This window comes from Podarcis cretensis, assembly GCF_951804945.1.
Source record: "Podarcis cretensis genome assembly, chromosome: 3".
In the NCBI taxonomy this organism is placed as follows: domain Eukaryota; kingdom Metazoa; phylum Chordata; class Lepidosauria; order Squamata; family Lacertidae; genus Podarcis; species Podarcis cretensis.
Genome location: NC_137172.1, coordinates 3487538 through 3515017, shown reverse-complemented (window position 1 = coordinate 3515017; position 27480 = coordinate 3487538). Strand labels below are relative to the sequence as shown.

At 49.1% G+C, this 27480-nt stretch overlaps 1 protein-coding gene across 1 annotated transcript in view; it reads right to left on the bottom strand.

Annotated features, from left to right (window-relative positions):
- The window catches only part of ELP3 (elongator acetyltransferase complex subunit 3), a 125158-nt gene that overhangs the window by 75805 nt on the left and 21873 nt on the right, over nucleotides 1-27480 (bottom strand). Inside the window, exon 8 of the mRNA XM_079968755.1 lies at nucleotides 6910-7071. Within this exon, the coding sequence (XP_079824881.1) occupies nucleotides 6910-7071 (162 nt within the window). The remainder of the gene's footprint in view (nucleotides 1-6909; nucleotides 7072-27480) is intronic.

The following is a 27480-nucleotide window of genomic DNA, read 5'->3' as shown; positions in this document are numbered from 1 at the left end:
AAGGGGAAGGCATTCAAATGGAAACACTCACAAAATGGGTAAGTGCACAGCTTGTTAAGTAAACAAAGGCAGGAACAGAGGCTTTTCAAGAAACGCCTTTTTCACAACGGCAGAGGTGCCAGAAGCCTGGCCATCAAAGGCACAAAAGTGAGTCGCAAACATCTTGCTCCCTTTGCCCTTCGCAGCTTCAGATCCTGCACAAGGCATCTGTTTCTTTGGACAGACTTAGCAGCAATTTGGCGCAGGCAGGACAGTGTGAATTGGCTGCCACTGACCCCACCTGTCCTGAGAGCGAGTTTCTGTGGTGGTGGTGGGAGACAAAGCTGGATACGGTGTGGGCAGAAATGAAGAAAAATCTTAGCAGCAATGACGGGTGCCAGAATAACAGGGAAAGAAAAAGGATGTGAGCTCGTTTGCTCCTTACCCTTCTGAGCTGAGGCTTCTTCTCTCTAAGACTAATTATTAACACTCATTTGCTGGTGATTTGGTATAGGTGACATGTGCGAATTAGCCCAAGGAGGCAGGCCAAGAAGATTCTACCCACCCTGAGGGTGTGTTTGGGGATGAGGAGAGAGAAGCCAGGCACGCTGCAGGCATGGGGCTGCCCAGTGATGGTCAGTGGGCCGAACCACAAGGGGTGAGGGTCAGTGACTGGAGTCATATGAAAGCGGTAGATAGATAAAGGCCCGGGAATAAGATGGGGAAGTGGAGATGATGATGATGATGATGATATATTATTTGTACCCCGCGCATCTAGCTGGGTTTCCCCAGCCACTCTGGGTGGCTTCCAATAAAGATTAAAAATACATTAAACTGTCACAAACTAAAAACTTCCCTGAATAGGGCTGCCTTCAGATGTCTTCTAAATGTCAGGTAGTTGTTTATCTCTTTGACATCTGATGGGAGGGCGTTCCACAGGGCAGGTGCCACTACTGAGAAGGCCCTCTGCCTGGTCCCCTGTAACCTTACTTCTCACAATGAGGGAACCACCAGAAGGCCCTTGGAGCTGGACCTCAGTGTCCAGGCTGAACGATGGGGGTGGAGACGCTCCTTCAGGAGTACTGGACTGAGGCTGTTTAGGGCTTTAAAGGTCAACACCAACACTTTGAATTGTTCTCGGAAACGTACTGGGAGCCAATGTAGGTCTTTCAAGACCGGTGTTATGTGGTCTTGGCAGTCGCCCCCAGTCACCAGTCTAGCTGTCACATTCTGGATTAGTTGTAGTTTCCTGGTCACCTTCAAAGGTAGCCCCACCCAGAGCGCATTGCGGTACCCCAAGTGGGAGATAACCAGAGCATGGCAAGACAGTCCGTGGGCAGGGAGGGTCTCAGCCTACGTACCAGATGGAGCTGATAAACAGCTGCCCTGGACCCAGAATTGACCTGCGCCTCCATGGACAGCTTTGAGTCCAAAATGACTCCCAGGCTGTGCACCTGGTCCTTCAGGGGCACAGTTACCCCATTCAGAATCAGGGAGTCCTCTGCACCAGCCCACCCCCTGTCCTCCCAAAACAGTACTTCTATCTTGTCAGGATTCAACCTCAATCCATTAGCCGCCATCCATCCTCCAACCGCCTCCAGACACTCACACAGGACCTTCACTGCCTTCACTGGTTCTGATTTGAAAGAGAGGTAGAGCTGGGTATCATCTGCATATTGATGGACACCCAGTCCAAACATGAAAGCGGCAGATAGAGAAAAGCCCAGGTGGGGAAGTGGAGATCTCATGTTGCCACCCTCCAGACCTCTTGCAGAGGGAGTCACAAAGAATAATGATCACAGGATCCAGGTCAGTTCATATGGGGAGAAGCAGTCTTTGGGGGTATTGCGGTACTGAGCCATTTAAGGCTTTATAGGTTTTTTAAAAAAAGCACTTTGAGTTGGGCCTGGAAATTAACTGGCTGCTGGTGCAATTGGGCCATCATTGAACTGTCTTGCCCCGGTGAGCAACCTGGTCGCTGAATTCTGTACCAGCTGAAGTTTCCTAGCTGTCTTCAGAGGCAGCCCCACGTATAATGTGAAGGAGTAATCTAACCTTGAGGTTTTTATTATTGGAGAGAGCTAGAGCTGGACCATAAAGAAGGCTGATCGCCGAAGAATTGATGCTTTTGAATTCTGGTGCTGGAGGAGACTCTTGAGAGTCCCATGGACTGCAAGAAGATCCAACCTCTCCATTCTGAAGGAAATCAGCCCTGAGTGCTCACGGGAAGGACAGATCCTGAAGCTGAGGCTCCAATACTTTGGCCACCTCATGAGAAGAGAAGACTCCCTGGAAAAGACCCTGATGTTAGGAAAGATGGAGGGCACAAGGAGAAGGGGATGGCAGAGGATGAGATGGTGGGACAGTGCTCTTGAAGCTACCAGCATGAGTTTGACCAAACTGCGGGAGGCAGTGGAAGATAGGAGTGCCTGTCATGCTCTGGTCCAGGGGGTCACGAAGAGTTGGACATGACTAAACAACAACAACATGGGTCAGGAGAGACTTCTACCTGCTGTCAACAACTTGAGGGGCTTATCAAAGCTGTCCCGGCCCACCTTCCCCGAGTTCTCCCTTAAGACGTTCTCTTCAGCTCTGTATATTCTTCCCGTTTCCATTTTATGCCTTGCCATTTCTCAATATTTCCACGCTTAACTGGTTTTTCAAAGGTGCTGCATTTTATATGCCTGAATTATGACCAAGTTGTTATTCGGCAATCTTGCGTAGGCAGAAAAGGCACGGCAGCTTCATAAATAAAAATACGCTCTTCAGTGGAAATATCCAAACTAAATCCTGTGTGATTTAACAGTTGGGAGTGTTAGGCTAGGACCTGGGAGGGAGACCAGGGTTCGAATCCCCACTCAGTCACAAAGCAACATAGGATTAAGGTTGCTGTCCCTCAGGCCAACATACCTCACAGGATTGTTGTGGGAGTAAAATGGGGAGGAAGGGAACCATGTTGAGCTCTTTGGAGGAAAAGGGGGCATATAAATGCAATAAATAAACAAAATGAAACCCATAAACTCGCTTAAATTTACATAAAGAAAAATTATTCTCCTTTTGAAGGGGGTTGTCCCATCAGGGCAAGAAGAGTGTGAGGCTAAACATCCCACTGGCATAGCTGTCAACTTTTTCCTTTGCCTGCGAGGAATCCTATTCGGAATAAGGGAATTTCCCTTAAAAAAAGGAAAAAGATGACAGCTATGCCCACTGGTTGAGGGAACCAGCGGCAGGGGGGTAAGCTTGAGGGGAGAGTTAGGGGACTAACAGCACAACTGAGAGATGGTGTGTCAGTCACTGGGTGAAGGCCTTTCATACCCCCCCCCCCCGGATGGACATGTGTGGGTGATGGGGATTGTTCCATTCCCCGCTGGTGGAAATGAAAGCCTTTGTCCTTCTCACTGTAATACTGCTCCATTGACAGAATTTAACTCTACTGAGTTCCCCGAAACCATAATGGCTATGATCTACCTACACAATTGGAAGCCGCAATGATCCAGAACACCAGTTGCTGGAAGCTGCAGTAGACTCATGGTCATAGACCAGGGGTCAGCAAACTTTTTCAGCAGGGGGCCGGTCCACTGTCCCTCAGACCTTGTGGGGGGCCGGACTATATTTTGGGGAAAAAGAAGAATGAATTCCTATGCCCCACAAATAACCCAGAGGTGCATTTTAAATAAAAGCACACATTCTACTCATGTAAAAACATGCTGGTTCCTGGACCATCCATGGGCCGGATTTAGAAGGCAACTGGGCCGGATCCAGCCCCCGGACGGGCCTTAGTTTGCCTACTCAGGGCACAGACAAACCTGTCATCCTCCAATAATTTGCCCAATCCTCTATGTTGGTGCCCACCAGTGCCACCTTTGGGACAGAGTTCCAGAATTCACCTGTGTGCATCTTTACACGTCCCGCATGTCATTTCCTGGCAAAAGCGCCTGAGCAGGGACGGGGGCAGGGGGCAGCCTGGGGCCGGAAAGAGATGCCTGGAGGGCCGCATCTGATCCCTGGGGCTGAGGTTCTCCACCCCTGCCTCATAGCTTGAGGCACACAATGTGGGCCAGTTCCGTCGCTAGGGGTGAGCTCCTTGTTCAATGCTCCCTTTGGCCCACTCAATCAGCTTTTCTAGCAAGGAATCCTTTCTTTCCCCATCAACAGGCTATTCTCCAAGAGGAGGGAAGGTTTCCACTTCATCAAACACACTTTATCTCTTTCTTGGACTCTGAGAAGGTGAACAAATCCGCTTCCATTTTTCTGAACTGCATCTTCCTGGAATACAAAGGACGAGGCGGACAAATGCCAATTCCACCCTCCGTGGTGTTGCAGAACTAATCTTGTCCGTTGCTATTCCGTGGAGAGTTTTAGCCCAGGAATTTGGTCAATGTGCAGCAAAAAAAAATCAAACTACCTTATCGTTAATTAATTCAGTATTATTATGACTAACGCCTTCCTGTGTACGTTTTATAATCCTTATTTCCTTTACTCTTTGGGACTCTGTGGCGGAAAAAGCTTCAGAAAAGGACAACCAAAATCATCATGTGGCTGGACCAGCTCCTGTTATGAGGAAAGGTTGCAATATTTGGGTTTTTCAGGTTAGAGAGATATCTGGAAGGTTGTTCACATGGAAGCTTCTATCCTGCTGTTCCAAAGGGTAGGACCCGAAGCAATGGCTTCAAGTTACAAGAAAGGAGATTCTGGCTAAACCTTAAAAAGAACTTTCTACAGTGGTGCCTCGCAAGACGAAATTAATCCGTTCCGCGAGTCTCTTCGTCTAGCGGTTTTTTCGTCTTGCGAAGCAAGCCCATTAGCGGCTTAGCAGATTAGCGCTATTAGCGGTTTAGCGGCTTTTAGCGGCTTATCGGCTTAGCAGATAAGCGGCTTAGCGGCATAGAAAAAGGGGGGGAAAGGGGGGGGGGGAAACCCGCAGGAACTCGCAAGACATTTTCGTCTTGCGAAGCAAGCCCATAGGAAATTCGTTTTGCGAAGCACCTCCAAGACGGAAAACTCTTTCGTCTAGCGAGTTTTCCGTCTTGCGAGGCATTCGTCTTGCGGGGCACCGCTGTATCTATCACTGGTTAAATTTGCAAAAATGTATAAAAACGAAAAGAAAGAGTGTTGGAGATATGAAACAGAAGGTACGTGTCAGGGGCTCAGGAGCAGAGGCACAGGGAAGAGAGGAGATGGAGAGCGAAGGGGAAGAATCCGAGGGGAGCGTAGGAGAAGAGGACAGTGGACCGAGGGATTCCATGAGCCTCTCCAGCGAATCGGAAGATTCACAGAGGGGGGCGCCGGTGGCCAGGGGTAGGGGGTTCCCAAGGGGAACGCCCCAGGAGCAAGGGGGCAGCGGGGACTCCCAGAGCAGTGGTTGGAGATCAGGACCAGCTTCCCCACCGGAGCAGAGTGGGGGGGAAGAGTCCCAAGTATCGGGGCCAGTGCATTCCCCACCAGGGAGAGAAGACGAGGCAGGGCTGACCACGCCTCCATCAGAAAGTCGGACAACGGAGGGGAGGTCAGATCCGGCCAGTATCCCGGAAGAGGGAAGCAGTGACCGAAGTAGTGTAACGGTTAGGAGAAAGGTCACTGGGTTGGCGCGAGAGGCAAGTTCAATTGTACAGGAGCGCGGGACAGCAGAGAATGAGGATTGGGAACCAGGTCCTAAAGCCCGCAGGAGGCAGGGGGAGGAGCTAAGCGACTCAGCGTCGGAAGAGTCCAGAAAGGGCAATGCCCCAGCGGGCAGGAGGACCCAGAGGAGGAGAGAGCAGCGTAAAAGGTGGAGCAGGGCTAGGATCTTAAACTGGTGTCAGAGGGGAGGAGACTCAGACGGGACTTCGCCGATCTAGGGTTTAAGATGTAGGGCTGCGCGCTGCAGCTTTGAAATGGAAATTGAACTTCAATAAAGACTTTTGTACATTACGACAGCCTAGCGTTGGTCCTCTGTGAGCTGGGACCTAGAGGCAGCTCTGACAGTACGTTTTATCATATGTGGTGGGATTGTAAAAAGGTAAAAGCCTACTGGGAAATGATATACAATGAATTGAAGAAAAGGTTGAAAATAACTTTTGTAAAAAAACCAGAAGCCTTTTTGCGAGATATTTTAGGCTAAGACATACCAAAAGAAATGAGGACTTTATTTATGTATGCCACTACAGTAGCAAGAGTGTTGATTGCACAAAATTGGAAGACTGGAGAAATACCAACTACAGAACAATGGCAAGAGAAGTTGATGAACTATGCAGAACTGGCAAAAATGACAGATAAAGAGAAAAAGACAATAGTGACTTTGAAAAAGAATGGGAACCATTTATATTATATTTGCAGAAACAAAGAAAGTCAATAGACTTGATGGCAGGGTTTAAATTAACATTCACATTCTTATTATTAGAAAATGTTTAGAAAATAGTGAAATATTATGGTGTATTTACTTTTATGTTTTTAGGCTTGATGTTATGTTATTAACAACCTTTTCTGTTAGGAGATAGCAAAGTGGGTGAAAAGAGAAACAAACCAGAAGCGGAAGTTGGGGGAAGCCCTGGAGGGGAGGGAGGACTATATAATAAATGTTAAGAATCTGAGATGTATGTAATGAATGAAAAATAAAAATAAAGAACTTTCTGAGGGTAACAGCTGTGGACTCTCCTTCATTGGAAGTTTCCAAGCAGAGCTTGGATGGCCATCTGTCAGGGATTCTTTAGCTGTGACTCCTGCATTGATGGGGGCTGGACTGGATGACCCTTGGGACCCCTTCCTAGTCTATGATTTTTTGTGGGATCACTGGTGCAGCCATGTGTAGCATTTGCTGTGCCTTTGAACTGTGTTCTGCCTGGGTATCACACTGATGTGAGTATTAAAAAGCTTTTGGTAGACCCTGCTACCCGATCTCAAGTTCAGCGAGAAGGAGCAAGGATGTCTCCTTTGAAAGCCCCCTCTCCTTACCTGTTGGTGTCTCTGGCCACATCTTCATAGACACTCTGCACGCCAATCTCCAGCCTTGTGCAGCCGTATGACAACATATCGCTCAAGTGCCGTTTCAGGCAGTAATCCGGCCGGGTCTCTATAGTTATGCCAATACACTTTGTAAGGCTTCGCTCAGAGTATCTGTGGATTAGAGACAGGGGTTGGGGGTTGGGAAGGGATGCAGAAGAGATATATATATATAAGTGAGGTCTCTGCTACTTTAAGCCAAGGCGGTTAATATTACGGTCCAAAAAACACAGAGGCCCCAAACAGGAGACGTGTCACAACTGGCAAGGCCGACGCTCGTTGTAACAGTTGGGTTCGCAGCATATGGTTGGCAAATTGTGTTTACGACAATTGTGACGGATCTGCATTCAGAACCGCCTGATTACAATACAAATCCCCCATCATCTTGGCGCCCTGTAAGCAGACAGCTTTTGCTGACGGACAGGCTGGCAGCCCATCTCACCAGCAGATGGCTGTGGCTTCGGAGAACGTTTTGAAATTCGATCTCATGGAAAGGCTGTGGAGAGGGAGGGTATCTTCTTGGGCATTTTTCTTTTTGAAAAAGATGCCCCTACGTTTGCCGAGGCTGCTTCGTACATCCTGTTCCGCAGAAGAATTAAACGTACTCCGCAGGTCTATTTTTTCATTTTGGACGTACAAACCAAGATACTGACTGTTAGTTAGTGCAAGGACTTCCACCATCCTCTCCATGCCCTTATACTTGCCCCCACATCCCACAATCTGTGTGAGTGCCTGGAGGCAGTTGGAGGATGGTTGGTGGTTAAAAGGTTGAGGTTGAATCCTGACAAGACAGAAGTACTGTTTTCGGGGGACAGAAGGCAGGCAGGTGTGGAGGACTCCCTGGTCCTGAATGGGGTAACTATGCCCCTGAAGGATCAGGTGCGCAGCCTGGGAGTCATTTTGGACTCACAGCTGTCCAAGGAGGCGCAGGTCAATTCTGTGTCCAGGGCAGCTGTCTACCAGCTCCACCTGGAACGCAGGATGAGACCCTACCTGCCTGCAGACTGTCTCGCCAGAGTGGTGCATGCTCTAGCTATCTCTCGCTTGGACTACTGCCATGCTCTCTACGTGGGGCTAACTTTGAAGGTGACCAAGAAACTGCAATTAATCCAGAATACGGCAGCTAGACTGGTGACTGGGAGTGGCTGCTGGGACCACATAACACCGGTCCTGAGAGATCTGCATTGGCTCCCAGTATGTTTCTGAGCACAATTCAAAGTGTTGGGGCTGACCTTTCATGCCCTAAATGGCCTCAGTCCTGTATACCTGAAGGAGCGTCTCCACCTCCATTTGTTCAGCCCAGACACTGAGGTCCAGCTCTGAGGGCCTTCTGGCGGTTCCCTCATTGCAAGAAGTGAGGTTACAGGGAACCAAGCAGAGGGCCTTCTCGGTAGTGGCGCCCGCCCTGTGGAACGCCCTTCCTTCAGATGTGAAGAAAATAAGCAGCTATCTTATCTTTAAAAGACATCTGAAGGCAGCCCTGCTTAGGGAAGTTTTTAATATTTAATGCTGTATTGTTTTTAACACTCGATTGGGAGCCGCCTAGAGTAGCTGGGGAAACTCAGCTAGATGGGTGGGGTATAAATAATAAATTATTATTATTATTATTGTAATATCTGCTCCAGAGGGTTGGGGAAAGAACAGATTTTGTGGAAGAGGGGAGGGGAAGTCCCACATGGTTCAGTGCAGCCTTCACCAACCTAGAGATCCTCTTGGGTGTTAAGTTCAGCAGAAGGGGCCCTCTTGGCAGTTCCGCTGTGCTCAGAAGTTCAGGGTGCCGATGGCCAGGAATGGGCATTCTCTGTCTTCTGGGTTTCTGGGGGTTTTCCTGTTATTCTGTCTCTCACAGCTACAATAAACCTACCATTAAAAGTATGGACTGGTCATTTCTTCGTCAGAGGGCAAACGGGCAAATTTAGCAGGAGATCAAATACTTTCCCCCCTCACTGTAGCCGACACCATCACTCTCCAGCTTTTGGTGAAAGCTGAAGACACAGCTCTTTACCCTGGCCTTTATCACCTGACATGTATACGATGAGATACGGTAATCCTTATTGTCATTGTCCCATACAGAACTACGATATTTAAAAATCTACATCAAACATTCACAAACCAACAAGCCAGCTATCCCAACTATCCCAGCCTGGTTAGCCCCTAAAAACTGTGATACCCCATTTTTAAATACAATATACTCCCATAGAGACTCCTTACACTGCGTTTAAAACCCAAATCGCATTTGGGTAGAAACTGTTTCTCAGGGGGCTAGTCCTAGTCTTTATAACCCTGGACCTTCTTCCAGAAGGCAGAAGCTGAAAGAGATCATTTCCGGGGTGCGCACTATCCTGCGCTATCTCTGCAGCTTTCTTATGGCACCTGGAAGCATAGATTTGATCCAAGGTGGGAAGAGTGCGCCCAATTATTCTCTCCGCAGTCTTGACAACCCTGGGCAGCATTGTTTTTTCCCAGTCCCACCCACCCTTATAGTCTGCTTGGCTGCGACACGGGAGAGGGCCTTCTCTGTGGTGGCTTCTTCCAAGGAACTTTGGAACTCCTTTCTTAGAGAAGCTAGACTGGCTCCTTCTTTGCAGGTGAAGACAGTCTTATTCCGACAGGCCTTTGGGAACTGACTGTATCATTAAGGGAAGGTCTCTTAACAGCGCTGCCCTGTTTTTATTATCTGTATTTTAATAAATTTGGGGGGGGGGGTTATATTATTTTAACTCCATTAGAGTTCAATTGCTTTTTTGACTGCAATCTTTTCTATGCTTTCTGCGTTTTATCTGCGTTGTTTTAATTTGTGCAAGCTGCCTTGCGTCTGAGGCGGGGAAGGCAAGAAGCTGAAAGAGATCATTTCCGGGGTGCGCACTATCCTGCGCTATCTCTGCAGCTTTCTTATGGCACCTGGAAGCATAGATTTGATCCAAGGTGGGAAGAGTGCACCCAGTTATTCTCTCCGCAACCTTTCAACCCTGGACAGCGTTGTTTTCCCCCCTGATAATGTTAGAAGCAACCCAGTTTTTGTGCCTGGAAGTGAAGAGGCCAATGGGGCTCATCAACCTGGGAAGACAGCCCATCTGGGAGAAGGAAAACTCCTAAACCTTTGCTGCCTTGCGGGATATCTTTAAGGGAAGGAAAGGCTCAGGAGTGAACCCAACACAAATCCAGGGTCGAGTCCCTAAGGGGGTTGGATGGCGCCTTGCACGCCTGCTTCCAGCCAAACTCCTGCAGCCAAACTGGTGTCAAATGTCCTTTGGAACACATTCACAGAAAGGTTGTTTTCTGCTGCTCCAGAGAAGCGGACACGGAGCAATGGCTCCAAACTACAAGAAAGAAGATTCCACCTAAACATTAGGAAGAACTTCCTGACAGTGAGAGCTGTTTGACAGTGGAATTTGTTGCCAAGGAGTGTGGTGGAGTCTCCTTCTTTGGAGGTCTTTAAGCAGAGGCTTGACAACCATATGTCAGGAGTGCTCTGATGGTGTTTCCTGCTTGGCAGGGGGTTGGACTCGATGGCCCTTGTGGTCTCTTCCAATTCTATGATTCTATGATTCTATGACACATCAGAGAGGCCGAGAGGGTGCAGCCCAGGACCTCCACTTTGGTGCTGCTAATGCAACAACAAGCAGCAAGAACTGTGCATGCACACGAAAACTCATACCAATAACAAACTTGGTTGGTCACTAAGGTGCTACTGGAAGGAATTTTTTTATTTCGTTTCGACTATGGAAGACCAACACAGCTACCTACCTGTAAATAATAATAATAATTTTTATTTATACCCCGCTCTCCCCAGCCAGAGCCAGGCTCAGGGCGGCTAACACCAGTAAAAATTACAGTAAAAACATAATGGGGGGGGGGGACAAAAAACCCAATTTAAAATACAGGTTCAAATGCTATTTAAAATGCAGCCTCATTTTAAAAAGTAGCTCATAGATCACATAAAGGGAGGGAAACATAAGGGTCAGAATGAGTCCAAACCAAAGGCCAGGCGGAACAGCTCTGTCTTGCAGGCCCCGCGGAAAGAAATCAGATCCCGCAGGGCCCTGGTCTCATGAGACAGAGTGTTCCACCAGGCTGGGGCCAGTGTTGAAAAGGCCCTGGTTGAGGCTAATCTGACTTCTTTAGAGCCCGTGGCCTCTAGAGTGTTGCTATTTATGGACCTTAAGGTCCTCCGCAGGGCATACCAGGAGAGGCGGTCCCACAACCACATAGTTTTAAATTGTTTTAATGCTGTGTTTTGAATCATTGTAACCTACCCAGGGTGAAGGGCGGGTAATAACAACCCCCACCGGGTGCCGTCCAGCTGTTTTGGACTACAACTCCCATCAGCATCACACAGCCTTACCGGCCAGGGCTGCTGAGAACTGTCGCCCAAAAAGGCTGGAACATACCAGGCTGGTTTGTCATTATATGTGCAAACTGAGCTATTAAGAACATGCAACCACTTCGCGACAATTTTGGGAATCTGACCCATGTATTGGTTAAAGGTAAAGGTACCCCTGCCCGTACGGGCCAGTCTTGACAGACTCTGGGGTTGTGCGCCCATCTCACTTAAGAGGCCAGGGGCCAGCGCTGTCCGGAGACACTTCCGGGTCACGTGGCCAGCGTGACAAAGCTGCATCTGGTGAGCCAGAGCCGCACACGGAAACGCCGTTTACCTTCCCGCTGGTAAGCGGTCCCTATTTATCTACTTGCACCCGGAGGTGCTTTCGAACTGCTAGGTTGGCAGGCGCTGGGACCAAGCAGCGGGAGCGCACCCCGCCGCAGGGATTCGAACCGCCGACCTTTCGATCGGCAAGCCCTAGGCGCTGAGGCTTTAACCCACAGCGCCACCTGCGTCCCTATTGGTTAGCTCACTGTAAATCATTTTTAAAATTGCAGCCCAGGGAACACCGATATTCCTCATAAACTTGCCAGGATTACCTCCATGAGAACAATCAGGAATAGAGGTGCTCTACAGACATCTCTTTTTAAGGGGGAGGCACAAAGCCCATCATTTTGCACTGGCTTTGGGGGAACAGGGCTGCTCTTATCCGACTCATTATTTTGCTATTTCAGCCGAGTGAGTTCATATTGTACTCTTACGCTTTTAATTGGTTTTTATATTGCCTTCTATAAGTTTCGAAGTCTGCCTCCAGCTGTGTAGGAGGAAAAGTGGAGTCACATGCATGAGATCCATAGGGGAGGGGCCTTCCTTGCACCCCAAACCCTGCTCCGATGCTGCCAGGTGAATCATAGAATCATAGAGTTGGAAGAGACCACAAGGGCCATCGAGTCCCACCCCCTGCCAAGCAGGAAACACCATCAGAGCACTCCTGACATATGGTTGTCAAGCCTCTGCTTAAAGACCTCCAAAGAAGGAGACTCCACCACACTCCTTGGCAGCAAATTCCACTGTCGAACAGCTCTCACTGTCAGGAAGTTCTTCCTAATGTTTAGGAATCTTCATTTGAATAGCAAGCTCCAAGTGCTACAAATCCCCATGAAACCCCACTGCAGAAGATCGTGTGCTGTTTGGCCACCTGGAAAGGAATCCGCTGCTGGGATCTACTAGAAGCAAATGCTAAGATCCTGCTGGAATGTCTTTTCTAAATGCACAGTTTTCTATGTTTGAAAGATAACAATACATAACTTGCATCCTAGTAACCCCTGGGTACAGAATAAGCAGTCTTCCTCTTTGGTTACCCACCCAACTCTGCAACTCTGCAGATCCCAAAATCATCTTAAAGGTAAAGGGACCCCTGACAATTAAGCCCAGTCGCAAATGACTCTGGGGTTGCGGTGCTCTTCTCGCTTTACAGGCTGAGGGAACCGGCGTCTGTCCACAGACAGCTTTTCCGGGTCATGTGGCCAGCATGACTAAGCAGCTTCTGGCGAAACCAGAGCAGTGCATGGAAACACCGTTTACCTTCCCGCTGGAGTGGTACCTATTTATTTACAGTCATACCTCGGGTTGAAGTAGCTTTGGGTTGAGTGTTTTCGGGTTGCACTCCGTGGCAACCCAGAAGTAACAGAACACGTTACTTCTGGGTTTCGCTGCTTGTGCATGCACAGGTTGCGTTCAGGATGTGAATGGGGCTCTGGAACGGATCCCGTTCGCATCCAGAGGTACCACTGTACTTGCACTTTTGGGCGTGCTTTCGAACTCCTAGGTTGGCAGGAGCTGGGACCAAGCAACGGGAGCTCACCCCGCCACAGGAATTCGAACCACCAACCTTCTGATCGGCAAGCCCTAGGCTCTGTGGCTTAGACCACAGCGCCACCTGCGTCTCTTTACCAGGTGTCTTCAGACTTCTCTGCATTTTCTCTTTTCATATGCCTCTTTCTCAGTGGCTTCAAGGAACAAGAAGCCAACAGACCAGCCATCTATACCTGGGTCACTCATTTTTCCCAGCTCAGCCGCCCAGCCACCTTTGAAACTAGGAAGCTCAATTCTTGCTCAGTCTCCGTATCCAAGGGGTACACAGTCCAGAAGTACTGGGCTAGAACTCAGGATCCACTTCAGATTGAGGACTGTACTCATAAGAACTAAAACCTCCTTCCAGAATTTTGCAAGCATCCTGCATCCCCCCAGAACAGGCCTCCCCCTACAGCACCACATCTCCAGAAATTGTCTGAGGTTGTGAGGCCTAGGGCAGCGGTTCTCAACCTGTGGTTCCCCAGATGTTGTTGGACTACAACTCCCATCATCCCTGATCTCTGGTCTTGCTAGCTAGGAGCAATGGGAGTTGTAGTTCAACAACATCTGGGGACCCACAGGTTGAGAAAGGCTGGCCTAAGGGGTAGTATCAGGCAGGTAGCCAATGGATGCTGAATAGTATTGTTTGCTGCAAGGATCACCAACATTTTTAAGGCCCTGGGCACATTTGTTGAGAGAATGCAAAGCCTCCTCCGGTCACTTTTGATCCCCTCCCGTAGATCGCTACTCCCAAGAGTGAAAAGGATACTTCACGTTTCCAAAGGATCTGGGTAAACGTCAGAGAGTTGGAAGAGGAAGTGGGGAAGAGTATTGCTCTTCCAACTTCAGCTCTGTGTACTTTTTCCAAGGGAGAGAAAGGTAACCAGCTCAAGACCAAGGGTTCGGAGACTTCATGGATGCTTGGAGAGGTAGGATGGCCACCTATGAGGGCAACTTTAGCTGTGATTCCTGCACTGCAGGGAGGTTGGGCTAGATGATCTTTGGAGGGCCCTTCCAACTATGATTCTATTCAACACTCCAGATAGCCCCATCCCATCCTTTCTCTCTTTTCCACAGCCACCGCCACCCGCTGCCTACTCTTTCTCCTCCATGAGATCTAAAACACAGGCTTTCAGCTTCAGCCAAGATCCAGCCTTGCAAGACAGAAGCAGGTTCCAGATATCTTTCTGTTTTCAGCGAATGAATGATTGAGCGCTAACCTTCAACCGATGACTAATACACAGTGCGTGCACACACCCCAACTAGGCGGCTGGAGGCAAAGGGTAATGTTATTGGATTCGAGTCTAATCATATTACTTTGAAGTTGTAGGAGAGGTACTTTAGGAGGAAGAACACAATTAAGGGCTCCAAAACGACACAAAATGTTATATATATATATATTATTATTCATGCATTAATCATAATACCACTTTCAGGCATCCATCTACTCGCCGCTGAAACACTGCATTGCAGTAACTGGTTTGTCGGAATAACGCTATGCAGCAGGTTACAGCTGGAAGAAATTAACTTAGCAGGACTGCACTGGTGGATATTACTGCTGCGCTGCCACCACCCCAAATAAGCTGTTGCGTACCTTTGATGTTTTCCTTGGACTACCAACCAGATCTGTTTTTGAGGGGCACATTTGGACTGGTATCCCACTCTATCCCTTTGACTCCAGACAGGAAATTGGAGAGTCAGTATGGTGTACTATGCTGTGCTATGACCTGAAAGACCATGGTTTTAGGTCCCCCCCAACCCTCCAGCGCAGATTTGGGGATAGTGTGGGCAGAGGGAGGAGAGGAATTCCTGTTGCACCCGTGGGAATCTTTGTGGTGACTTCTGCCAGCGCAGTGGGTTGGCTGAATGCAGCCCAAGGAGTTTGAAGCATCACTCTCACTGCTCAGCCAGTGACTGTTAACAAACGTGAGTCAAAACGTGGCCACTGAACAGCTCTCAAAGTGAACACGTTACTAGCAAAGTTTCCAAAGGTTCTTCCAGGGAGTGGTATCCTGACACCCTAAAGCTGTGTTCTTCAACTTTGGGTTCCCAGGTGGTGTGTCGGACTACAACCCCATCGCCCACAACCAATGAGACAGGATGATGAGAGTTATAGTCCAACAACATCTGGGGACTCCAAGTTGAGGAATAGCCTTCCTTCACCTGCTGTCCTCCAGACAATGTGGAATACAACTCCCATCGTCCACAGCTAGATTAGCCAATGGGACAGGATGATGGGAGTTGTAGTCCCAACATCTGGGGAGCTAAGGTTGAAGAACAATGTCCTACATTACTTCACGCAGTTGAGTACCAGCACTTGATATGTAGGAACACGGGTGGCGCTGTGGGTTAAACCACAGAGCCTAGGACTTGCTGATCAGAGGGTCGGCGGTTCGAATCCCCACGACGGGATGAGCTCCTGTTGCTCGGTCCCTGCTCCTGCCAACCTAGCAGTTCGAAAGCACGTCAAAGTGCAAGTAGATAAATAGGTACCACTCTGGCGGGAAGGTAAACGGCGTTTCCATGTGCTGCTCTGGTTCGCCAGAAGCGGCTTAGTCATGCTGGCCACATGACCCGGAAGCTGTACGCCAGCTCCCTCGGCCAATAAAGCAAGATGAGTGCCGCAACTCCAGAGTCGGCCACGACTGGACCTAACGGTCAGGGGTCCCTTTACCCTTTACCTACTCAGTATGTAGCATGGCTGGCCAAGCCAGGGCAGTGGGACTCTGTGGTGATGCCACTGCCCGGGGCTGGAACACAAGGACCCATAGAGGCTAACAAATGTATTGCCGTGTGTCAGGGACTCAGCGGGAGCGCAGGGAGGAGAGGAGATGGAGAGCGAGGGGGAGCAATCCGAGGGCAGCGTAGGAGAAGATGACAGCAGCCCGATAGATTCCATGAGCCTCTCCAGCGAATCGGAAGATTCACAGAAGGGGGCGCCGATGGGCAGGGCAAGGGGGGACCCAAGGGGGACACCCCAGAAGCAAGGGGCCAGCGGGGACTCCCAGAGCAGCAGTTGGAAATCAGGACCAGCTTCCCCACCAGAGCGTAGTGGGGGGGAGGAGTCCCAGGTATCAGAGCCCACATATGCACCACCAGCGAGAGAAGATGAGTCAGGGTTGGCCACGCCTCCATCGGAGAGCGAGGGAACGGTCAAGAGGAAAGTTGCAGGCTGGGCGCGCGCGCCAAGTTCAAATGTACAGGCGAGCGGCACAGAAGGTAGCCCGGATAGGGAACCAGGTCCTAAAGCCCGCCGGAAGGAGGAGGAAGAATCATCAGGGTCAGCGTCGGAGGAGTCTAGGAAGGATGAAGCCCTAGCGGGCAGGAGGGCCCAGAGGAGAAAGGAACTTAGGAAGAGGTGGAGCAAAGCGAGAGTCTTAAACTGGTGTGGAAGGGGCAGAGACTCAGACGGGACTTCGCCGGTCTAAGGTCGAGACGTAGAGCTGCGCGCTGCGGCTTTAAAATGGAAACTGAACCTCAATAAAGACTTTTGTACATAACTACAGCCTAGCGTTGGTCCTCTGTGAGCTGGGACCTGGAGGCAGCTCTGACACCGTGTAAGCATTTGTCAGGCGACTTAGGCTGAATGTAGTGTATTTACGGTGACGCATGCCTCTGCTGAACCGGCCCCCTCCTCTACCTTTGGCAGCTTTGTCTACATCTCAGGGTGTTCTTGTGAAGATAAAGAAATCGAAAAGATCTTCCCGGCGCTGAAAGGAGCTGCCAGAGCAATGAATACAGAAAGCCGCTCTTAAGGTTAGCTGGTTAATGACTGAATTGGACAAAGGAGGGACGGCTGACAGAATAGCTGAACTCCCTTTTGTCATGCAGGCAATCGACAGAGAAGTAAAAGAAAGGCACCAGCATTATCGAAGTCCAAGGACACACTTCCCAGGCAGGCATAAATGTTTAAGGTACCATGCAAAGCAGGGCTGGAGAGGAGCTGTGGCCTGGAGAGCCCTGGAAGGGAACATTTGGCTCATGGTCCTGAGGTTGCCCACCCCTCAAGTAAAAGAATGTACAGTGATACCTCTGGATGCGAACGGGATCCGTTTCGGAGCCCTGTTCACATCCTGATGTGAACGCAACCCGCATCTGCGCATGCGGTGATTCGCTGCTTCTGCGCATGACGTCATTTTGAGCACTGTCCATGCGCGAGCGGCAAACCCTGGAAGTAACGCGTTCCGTTACTTCCGGGTCGCCGTGGAGCGTAACCTGAACACGCTCAACCTGAAGCACATTTAACCTGAGCTATGACTGTACCACAAACATTTGGCATCTACAGTGGTGCCTCGCAAGACGAAAAGAATCCTTTCCGCGGGTCTCTTCATCTTGCGGTTTTTTCGTCTTGCGAAGCAAGCCCATTAGTGGCTTAGTGGATTAGTTCTATTAGCGGCTTAGCGGGTTTAGCGGATCAGCTGTTAAGCGGCTTAGCGGATCAGCTGTTAAGTGGCTTAGCGGATCAGCTGATAAGCGGCTTAGCGGATCAGCTGTTAAGCGGCTTAGCGGATCAGCTGTTAAGCGGCTTAGCGGATCAGCTGTTAAGCGGCTTAGCGGCTTGGGAAAAAGGGGGGGAAAGGGAAAAAACCGCGCAGGAACTCGCAAGACATTTTCGTCTTGCGAAGCAAGCCCATAGGAAATTCGTTTTGCGAAGCACCTCCAAAACGGAAAACCCTTTCGTCTAGCCAACCGAATGCCCCAGCAAGCAGGGTTCAAGCACAAGACCCCCCCCTTTCTGCCATTGTGGTTTCCAGCAACTGGCATTGCTGCCTCTAACTGTGGAGGTAGAACATAGCAGTCATGGTGACTAGCCTTTGACAACCCTCTCCTCCTCCATGAATGTCTCTGATCCTCTTTCAAAGCCATCCAAGTTGGTGGCCATCACTGCCTCCTGTGGCAGGGAGTTCCATAGTTTAACTACTGTATTTTTCACTCTATAAGACGCACCAGACCACAAGACGCATCTAGTTTTTGGAGGAGGAAAACAAGGAAAAAAATATTCTGAATCTCAGAAGCCAGAACAGCAAGAGGGATTGCTGCGCAGTGAAAGCAGCGATCTCTCTTGCTGTTCTGGCTTCTGGGATAGCTGTGCAGCCTGCATTCGCTCCATAAGACGCACACACATTTCCCCTTACTTTTTAGGAGGGAAAAAGTGAGTCTTATAGAGCAAAAAATACGGTATTTGCTGCATAGAATCATAGAGTTGTAGAGCTGGAAGGGACCCTGTGTTAGGATATTTTTCCGTTCCACCTTTAGAACAGGCACGTGGAGTTGTTGTGTGTCACATGTCTGTTTACTTCCAGCACAGCCTGCTGGGAACTTCCGTTGTATATAGCTTTTGCTTCTGCTGTTTGTTTGGACACGAAGGGAAGCAGACATGTTCTTCCTTTGTCCTGATGCTGAATAAAATGCTTGTAAATACGCTTACATATGCCTCTGTCTGCCCTTGTGTTGCAAAGAGTTCTTATCTCTGCTGGCTTGCGTGCTCAGTCTCTAAAGGTCTCAGAGGCTTGAGTCGCTGTTTCTGATGCTGTTCCAAGAACCAGAGTTCGCTTGGCTGCCGGGCAGAGGGCTGGAGCCAGCTGGGGGCCTGACAACTGCCCCCATCTCCCCGGACGCATCCCAACACCCCGGGGTTCATCTAGGTTCAACTCCTGGCATTGCAGGAATCTCAGCTAAGGCATCCATGACAGAAGAAGTATGAAACAGCGCTTTCTTTTATCTGCCCTAAATCTTCCAACATTCAGCTTCATTGCATGACCGCTTCTAGTGTTGGGGGGGGGGGACGGGACTTTTCTCCATATATGTTCTCTCTCTTTTTGTATAATTTTTATTAAATTTTGTTTAAATTTTAGAATATCCATTTAAACAACTTTAAAATGACTTCCCTTCTTCTCTTTCCATGGTTCATTTTGCAGAACATAAATCCCTGCATATTTCATATAAACTAAACCATTCAGTATCCCACTATTACATCCATCAAAACTTATCTACACTGTTGAATCTATCTTAATGCTGCAAACGTTTTCAACTATACACAATTTCTCCCCGTATATTCAATAAACACTTTCTGATCTTCTTTAAACACATATTCTTCTTGTTCTCTTCTTCTATATGTTAGGTCTGCAAGCTGTGCATGTTCCGTCATTTTAAGTTGCCATTCTTCTTTGGTTGGGACTTTGCTTGTTTTCCATTTTGGGGCTAACAAAACACGGGCTGCAGTAGTGACATACATAAATAACCTTTTTTGATACCTGGGAATTTCCATCTGAATTATCCCCAACAAAAAGGACTCTGGTTTTTTTGGAGGGAAAGTACTTTTAAACATTTTTTTCAGTTCATAATGAATTATTTCCCAATACTCTTTGACCCTTTCACAGGTATATGACAGAACGTACCCTCTCTATATACTTTCTTCATGCTACGCCCAATTTTATAAACTTCTATTGTGTAGCCTCTTACTCGCCTTTTCTCAAACTAAAAAGTCCCAAATGTTGCTGCCTTTCTTCAGAGGTGAGCCACTCCATTCTCTCAAGCATTTTGGTTGCCATTCTTTGAACCTTCCCCAACTCTGCAACACCCTTTCTGAGAGGCACAGAAGATGATCCTGGCTCCCTAAAAGCAGCCATTTCCAAACCCCGAGGCAGCTGCAGCACAATAGAAAAGCCCACATTATTGATTGAAGCTATCGTTTGGCTGATCTCGGCAAAGAACTCTGCAATCGCCATCTGTTTCAGGATTAGCAGAACCAGCCTGCTTGGCTGAAATGTCACGCTGTACCTAATGCCCAGTGACACAAATGTGCCGCTCAGTGACAAAGACCCAATACAAGGTGTGCACTGAAAATGCAGCAGCTAAGCGGAGAGGGAGAATTCCCACTCCCACCTTGATCCCAGCGAGTCACGGTAAGTGGAGCTAACACAACAGCTGGGAAGGTCGTTCTCTTGCAGAAGCGCAGCAAGGATGTTGCCGCTTAAGCTCCTGCCCTATGTACCGGGTCTGAGTGCTGTCACGGTGCTTAATAATCCTATAATATATCTGAAGGGCCCATAGGTTTATCACAGTTAGGCTTAGAACAGCGGGGCCAAACTTTTTTCAAAGAGGGTCAGATTTGGATTAAACCGACCGGTGGACTGTGGACTGGATTAGGCCCCCGGGCCAGACTTTGGACATGCCTGGCTTAGAACAACGTCCTTAGGTAGACCAGCGCAGGCTTGTCCCAAGGGTCATCAAGTCTGCAATACAGAAATCACAGCTGAAGCATCCCTGACAGACGGCCACCCATCGTCTGCTTAAAAACCGCCAAGGAAAGAGAACCCACCACCTCCCATAGTAGCCCATTCCACTGTCAAACACTTCTTACAGCTGTCTTGTCATCTGCACACCTTCCAGCTTGCCAATATCCTTCTTAAACTGTGGTGCCCAGAACTGGACACAGGTGTGGTCTGACCAAGGCAGAATAGAGTGGGACCATTGCTTCCCTTACTCTGGACACTCAACTTCTGTTGATGCAGCCTAGAATTGTGTTAGCTTTGCTTTCAGTGCCTGGAGCTCTGAAGCAGGGCTGGAGCCAGGAGTCTTCACAGCCTGTTGGAACTATCCATGGTCTGGTAGATCTGTGTTTGACCCAAGCTTGTCTGTCTGCCCCCCTCCCAACCCCTTCTCTGTGAAGGTGGCTCCAGAGCACTCTGCCATCCTCTCTGGCTACAGACTGCCAGCTTAAGTGCCACCTGCTGCTGCTGGCTGCTATCCAACCACCCACTCATGTCACAGCCAGGCTTCAAAGGACCTCGTCCAGCAGGACCCGATTATATGCACCTGCCCATTACCATCCTCAGCAACCTCTTCAGTAGCAATTAAACAAAACTACTCAAGTCACGTTGCAGATGCAACTTCAGGACTTGGCAGGTCTTGCCAAGCAAGACCTTTGTGAGTTTGGCATTAAGTAAAATCAACGCTTGTGCTGACAAGGTAAAAAAGGTACCCCTGTGTCCTCCGTCATCCATCTCCAGGCCCAGACTGCCTTACTAAAATCAAGATGATAATGATGATAATGATAATAATAATAATTTATTTATACCCCGCCCATCTGGCTGGGTTTCCCCAGCCACTCTGGGTGGCTTCCAACAAAACACTAAAATACAATAACCTATTAAACATTAAAAGCTTCCCTAAACAAGGCTGCCTTCAGATGTCTTCTAAAAGTTTGGTATTTATTTTTCTCTTTGACATCTGGTAGGAGGGCATTCCCTGTAACTTGGCTTCTCGCAGCGAGGGAACCGCCAGAAGGCCCTCGGCGCTGGACCTCAGTGTCCGGGCAGAATGACAGAGGAGGGGACACTCCATCAGGTATACTGGACCAAGGACGTTTAGGACTTTAAAGATACACTATGTCCACAGCCTCTCCCTGATCCACCAAACTTGTAACTCCACCCAAAAAAGAAATGTGATTTGTATGGCATGACTTTGTTTTTGAGAAACCTATGCTGGGTCCTTTTCTAAGCACTTGCAGAGCAATTGTTTATCTGTTGTAGGACTTTTCCTGGTATCAGTGTCAAGCTGAGCAGTCACTAGCTACCTGGGTCTTCTCTCCCCCCCCCCCCTTTGACAACATTTGCCCACCTCCAATCTGCAGGAACCTCATCTGTTCTCCAAGAATCCTCCAAGATTATAGACAGAGGCTCTGAGATTACCCAGAGGCTCCTTTAGTAAGCCTGGATGCAGCTCATCAGGCCCTGGAGATTTGAACTCATTTAAAAGTAACTAGGTTTTCCATCACTACCTCCTTCCCTATCTTGGGCTGCATCTCCCTCCTTACACCACGTTATCACCAGGTTGGGCATCACTTTCCTTTTGGGTAAAGACAGACCCAAAGTACCGTATTTTTTGCCCGAGCTTCCCCCATCCCCGGCCCCCAGAACAGGCTGCTATCCGCAAGCCTTGGGAGCCCGGCGGGAACTCCCACTGGGCTCGCAAGGCGTGCGGAAATCTGCCCGAAGCCTGAGGTGCGCTCCGGAGCGCGCCCCGTGCTTCGGGCTGCAGGCTGCTGCTCGCAAGGCTTGCGGATAGCTTCCTGAAGCCTGGAGAGCCTGCATTTGCCCCATAGGACGCACACACATTTCCCCTTCATTTTTGGAGGGGGAAAAGTGCGTCCTATAGGGCGAAAAATATGGTAGGTGTTGAGCAGTTCCACCTTCTCTCTGTCACCCAATAGTATTTATCCATCTTCTCCATGCAGAGGACCTACCACTTGCTTGTTCTTCCTCTCGCTTCTTGCTTCAAGCAGAGCCAAACAAACTTTTAAAAATTATTTGCAACCCCTCTCACAAGCCTGAGCTCATTCTGAGCATTTGCCTGCCTGATCATCTCCCTGCAAATACAACACCACCCAGTTACATGTTTTTTGGAGTTAAGAACTGGAATCATTGCCAATTTATTCAGGGTTTTATCCCATTAATAAGTGTAACCAGGAAAGGACTCTGCTTTTCCTCTCAAGTGGCTTTGACCAGCCAAGACAGGCAGATGCAAGAGCAGCTAAGAATAATTTCTTCACAGCTGCCGCAGCAGAGGCTTATAAAATGATCTGTGCTACAATCAGCTGCTGTGGCACGGGACTACATGTTCGTAAAGGTAAAGGTACCCCTGCCCATACGGGCCAGTCTTGACAGACTCTGGGGTTGTGCGCCCATCTCACTTAAGAGGCCAGGGGCCAGCGCTGTCCGGAGACACTTCCGGGTCACGTGGCCAGCGTGACATCGCTGCTCTGGCCAGAGCCAGAGCCGCACACGGAAACGCCGTTTACCTTCCCACTGGTAAGCGGTCCCTATTTATCTACTTGCACCCGGAGGTGCTTTCGAACTGCTAGGTTGGCAGGCGCTGGGACCGAGCAGCGGGAGCGCACCCCGCCGCAGGGATTCGAACCGCCGACCTTTCGATCGGCAAGCCCTAGGCGCTGAGGCTTTAACCCACAGCGCCACCTGCGTTCTTAGCACAGTGCAAAAACAGGCTTGATCACATTCCACGAGTACCTCCCACCCAGCAATCCCCTGCAGATGTAGGAAGTTTAACCTGCTGTCTGCATGATGGGGGCTGGCATGGACAACGTGAGGTGGATGTGAAGTAAGAAGATAAGCAGTGGCCAGATCAGGCCAAACAGAGCCTAGCATCCCTTTTCACACAGTGGCCAGCCCGATGCCCTAATGGCTTAAAAAGAAAACAAGACCAATTCAGGGAAGCTAGTCATCACCTTGCCAACAACGGTCCGTATAGTTAAAGCTATGGTTTTCCCAGTAGTGATGTGTGGAAGCGAGAGCTGGACCATAAAGAAGGCTGATCGCCGAAGAATTGATGCTTTTGAATTCTGGTGCTGGAGGAGACTCTTGAGAGTCCCATGGACTGCAGGAAGATCAAACCTCTCCCTTCTGAAGGAAATCAGCCCTGAGTGCTCACTGGAAGGACAGGTCCTGAAGCTGAGGCTCCAATACTTTGGCCACCTCATGAGAAGAGAAGACTCCCTGGAAAAGACCCTGATGTTGGGAAAGATGGAGGGCACAAGGAGAAGGGGAGGACAGAGGACGAGATGGCTGGACGGTGTTCTTGAAGCTACCAGCATGAGTTTGACCAAACTGCGGGAGGCAGTGGAAGACAGAAGGGCCTGGCGTGCTCTGATCCATGGGGTCACAAAGAGTCGGACACGACTAAATGACTAAACAATAACAAGTCATGATGGCTCTGCTCTGTCTCCACTGTCAGAGGCAGCAATGCTTCTGAATACTAGTTGCTGGAAATGACAGGGGGAGAAAGTGTTCTTGTACTTAGGTCCTACTTGTGGACTTCCCATTTGGGTATCAGGTTGGCCACTGTGATAACAGGATGCTGGATTAGATGGGCCATTGGCCTGATCCAGCAGGCTCTTCTTATACGACTAGCCCAGGGCTTGAGAACAGCCCTTTGGGGCCACAGGGAGAGGACTGGCTCCCCAAGATCATTGAGTCCAGGGGTCTCCTGCATGAGAGGCAGGTGTTCCATTGGTGACCAATGGGGCCTCCTTGCATCACTTGGGAAGACAGGCGAACTAATGCCAGCGTACTGGAAGAAGCAAAGATCACCAGTGTTGAAGCAATGATTCTTCAACATCAACTTCGTTGGACTGGACATGTTGTGCAGATGCCTGATGATCGTCTTCCAAAACAACTACTATATTCCCAACTTAAAAATGGAAAGTGTAATGCTTGTGGTCAGCAAAAGAGGTTTAAAGACTGTCTCAAGGCAAATCTAAAAAAAATGTAGTATAAACACTGACAACTGGGAAACACCGGCCTGCGAGTGCTCCAGTTGGAGAATGGCCTTTACCAAAGGCGTCCTGGGCTTTGAAGACACTCAAACTCAGGATGCAAGGGAGAAACGTGCTAAGAGGAAAGTACGCTTGGCAAATCCACTCCGAGATCAGCTCCTGCCTGGAAACCTATGTCCCCACTGTGGAAGGACATGTGGATCCAGAATTGGCCTCCATAGTCACTCTCGGACTCACTGTTAAGACCATGTTTATGGAAGACAATCTTAATCAGCTACGAGGGATAGCCAAAGAAGAAGCCTCCTTGCATATCAGATGCCAAGAGAGATCACATGGCACAGACACTGGCTTTTTCACAGCCCATTCCTTAGTGTTCGTAAGAACACACATGTTCATAAGAATCCTTAAGGTTCTTAAGAAGAGCCTGAAGAGTCAGGCCAGCAGCCATGTAGTTCAACATCCTCTTCTCACAATGGCCAACCAGATGCCCATTGTGGAAAACCCACAAGAGGATTTGAGCACAAGAGCACTCGCCCCTGCGGTGGTTTCCAGAAACTGGCATTCAGTAGCATTGCTGCTTCCAACTGTGTGGACAGAGCATAGCCACCCATCACTGGCTCCTGTGGGAGGGAGTTCCACAGTTTAACCACACTATGTGTGAAGGAGGACTTTATTTTCTCTGTCCTGAGTTTTCCAACAGTCAGCTCAAGAGCTCCATCCACCTGCTGTTGCAAACAACATACTGGGCCATGATTCAATTCACATCTTGAAGAATTTATATTTTAAAATGCTCATAATGGGCTTGAGAAAGGATGTAGTACACTGATAGAAATGTAAATGTGTGCCTAAAATCACGGGGAAAGGCAATTCAATCCAACACACCTCTGTTGAAAGGTAAGAGAATTGCTTTTGCTCCATCAAAATGTCAAGAGCAAACCCAGGCGCTGAATAGTCAGAGGTCAGCCCTCCATTTCAGCATCACCTCTCCTGGTGACTCACACCTTCCCTATCTTTGTTTCGCCAGCTGCACATGAACAAATGTTTACCAGGTGCAAATATTTGCAGTGAGCTGCTCCAATGCGGCACAGACGACAATGAAGAGACCAATTTTGGCAAGTGGACTATTATTCTTGCATGGTGGTGAGGCTGTAGCTCAGTGGTTAGAGCATCGGCACGGCATGTGGGAGGTGCCAGGCTCAGTCCCTGATGGTCTCTTCAGGTAGGGCTAGGGCGAGATGCCTGCCTGACACCCTGGGGAACGTCTGTCTGTCAGAGTTAACCAGGGATGGGGAGCCTGCGGCCACATGCCCCCTGCCAACATCGCCAAAGGCCAAGAACAGGAGTCCAGCAACACCTGGAGGGCCACAGATTCTCAGCGCCAGAGCATCTACTTTGCAGGAAGTCGGTTCCATGTTCAATCCACAATGGCATCTTCTGGTAGGGCTGGGGGAGACCCCCGCCTGAAATCCATCACCAGTCATTGTAGACTGTTGCAGGGATTTATGTACAGGTTGGGGGAGGGGGTTGCCCCTCCAGCAGATATCATGCACATGCAGCCCCCCTACCAAAATCATCACAATCACTTTTGTGATTTGTCCCCACAAAACACTTCATCACAGTTTCTTCCTATCTATTCAAAGGGCCTCTGCTGCATGATACCAAATGTAAGAATTCACTGATCAATGTATCTGTGTACTGGCTCACTGGGAAAACTTCAGAAATTCATATAGACATGTGAGCTCAGCTACTCAGCAGCCCCTCTGCCTGAGGGATAATTCCTGGCATCCTGATACCTAATAACAAACCCAGATGAAGACAAAAGGGTGTGATGAACTTGGCTGGGAAACAGGGAAATGTAAATATTTTTTTTTTGTTCCACTTGATAGGTGTTTGGTGGAGAGCAAGGAGAACCATGGGGCAGGGTCCAGGATGCTCAGATTACTGCCACCAGACCTCCCCTTTCATGATGTAACCATGATGTATGAGTGATGTAGTTTTGGGGGGGTGTAACATGGGGATTAGCAGCTAATAAAAGTTTGGGGGCTCTCTTGTTCGGGGCTTCCATCTTGTTCCACCTGGTTGCAGGTGGGAGTCCTGTCGCGACAGTCTTCAATCAAGACCAAGCCTACTGGCTGCTGTTTTGCTCTGGTATTCCTGGCTGGTGTCCTTGGCTTTTGTCCAAGGGAGCCCTCAGATTTCTCCACTAACAAGACAACACTGAGCTAAAAAGACCAAAGGATCCTAGAGCCTGCTGGATCAGGCCAATGGTCCATTTACTGTAATGCAGCATCCTGTTCTCAAAGTGGCCAACCAGATGCCTGTGGGAAACCAGGGAGCAGAACATGAGCACAAGAGCCCTTTCCCTTCTTCTGGTTTCCAGCAATTGGGATTCAGAAGCATTTCTGCTTCTGACTGTGGAAACAGAGCACAGCCCTTCTGACTAGCAGTCATTGCTAGACCTCCTCCATGAATTTGTCTAATCCTCTTTTAAAGTCATCCAAGTTGGTGGCTGGGCTGGATGAATCCCAAACCGGAATTAAGATTGCCGGAAGAAATATCAACAACCTCAGATATGCAGATGACACAACCTTGATGGCAGAAAGTGAGGAGGAATTAAAGAACCTTTTCATGAGGGTGAAAGAGGAGAGCGCAAAATATGGTCTGAAGCTCAACATCAAAAAAAGAAGATCATGGCCACTGGGCCCATCACCTGCTGGCAAATAGAAGGGGAAGAAATGGAGGCAGTGAGAGCTTCTTGGGCTCCATGATCACTGCAGATGGTGACAGCAGCCACGAAATTAAAAGACGACTGCTCCTTGGGAGAAAAGCAATGAGAAACCTAGACAGCATCTTAAAAAGCAGAGACATCGAGATGGTTGGACAGTGTTCTCAAAGCTACCAGCATGAGTTTGACCAAACTGCGGGAGGCAGTGGAAGACAGAAGTGCCTGGCGTGCTCTGGTCCAGGGGGTCACGAAGAGTCGGACACGACTAAACGACTAAACAACAATAACAACAACAAAGTTGGTGGCCATCCCTGCCTCCCGAGGGAG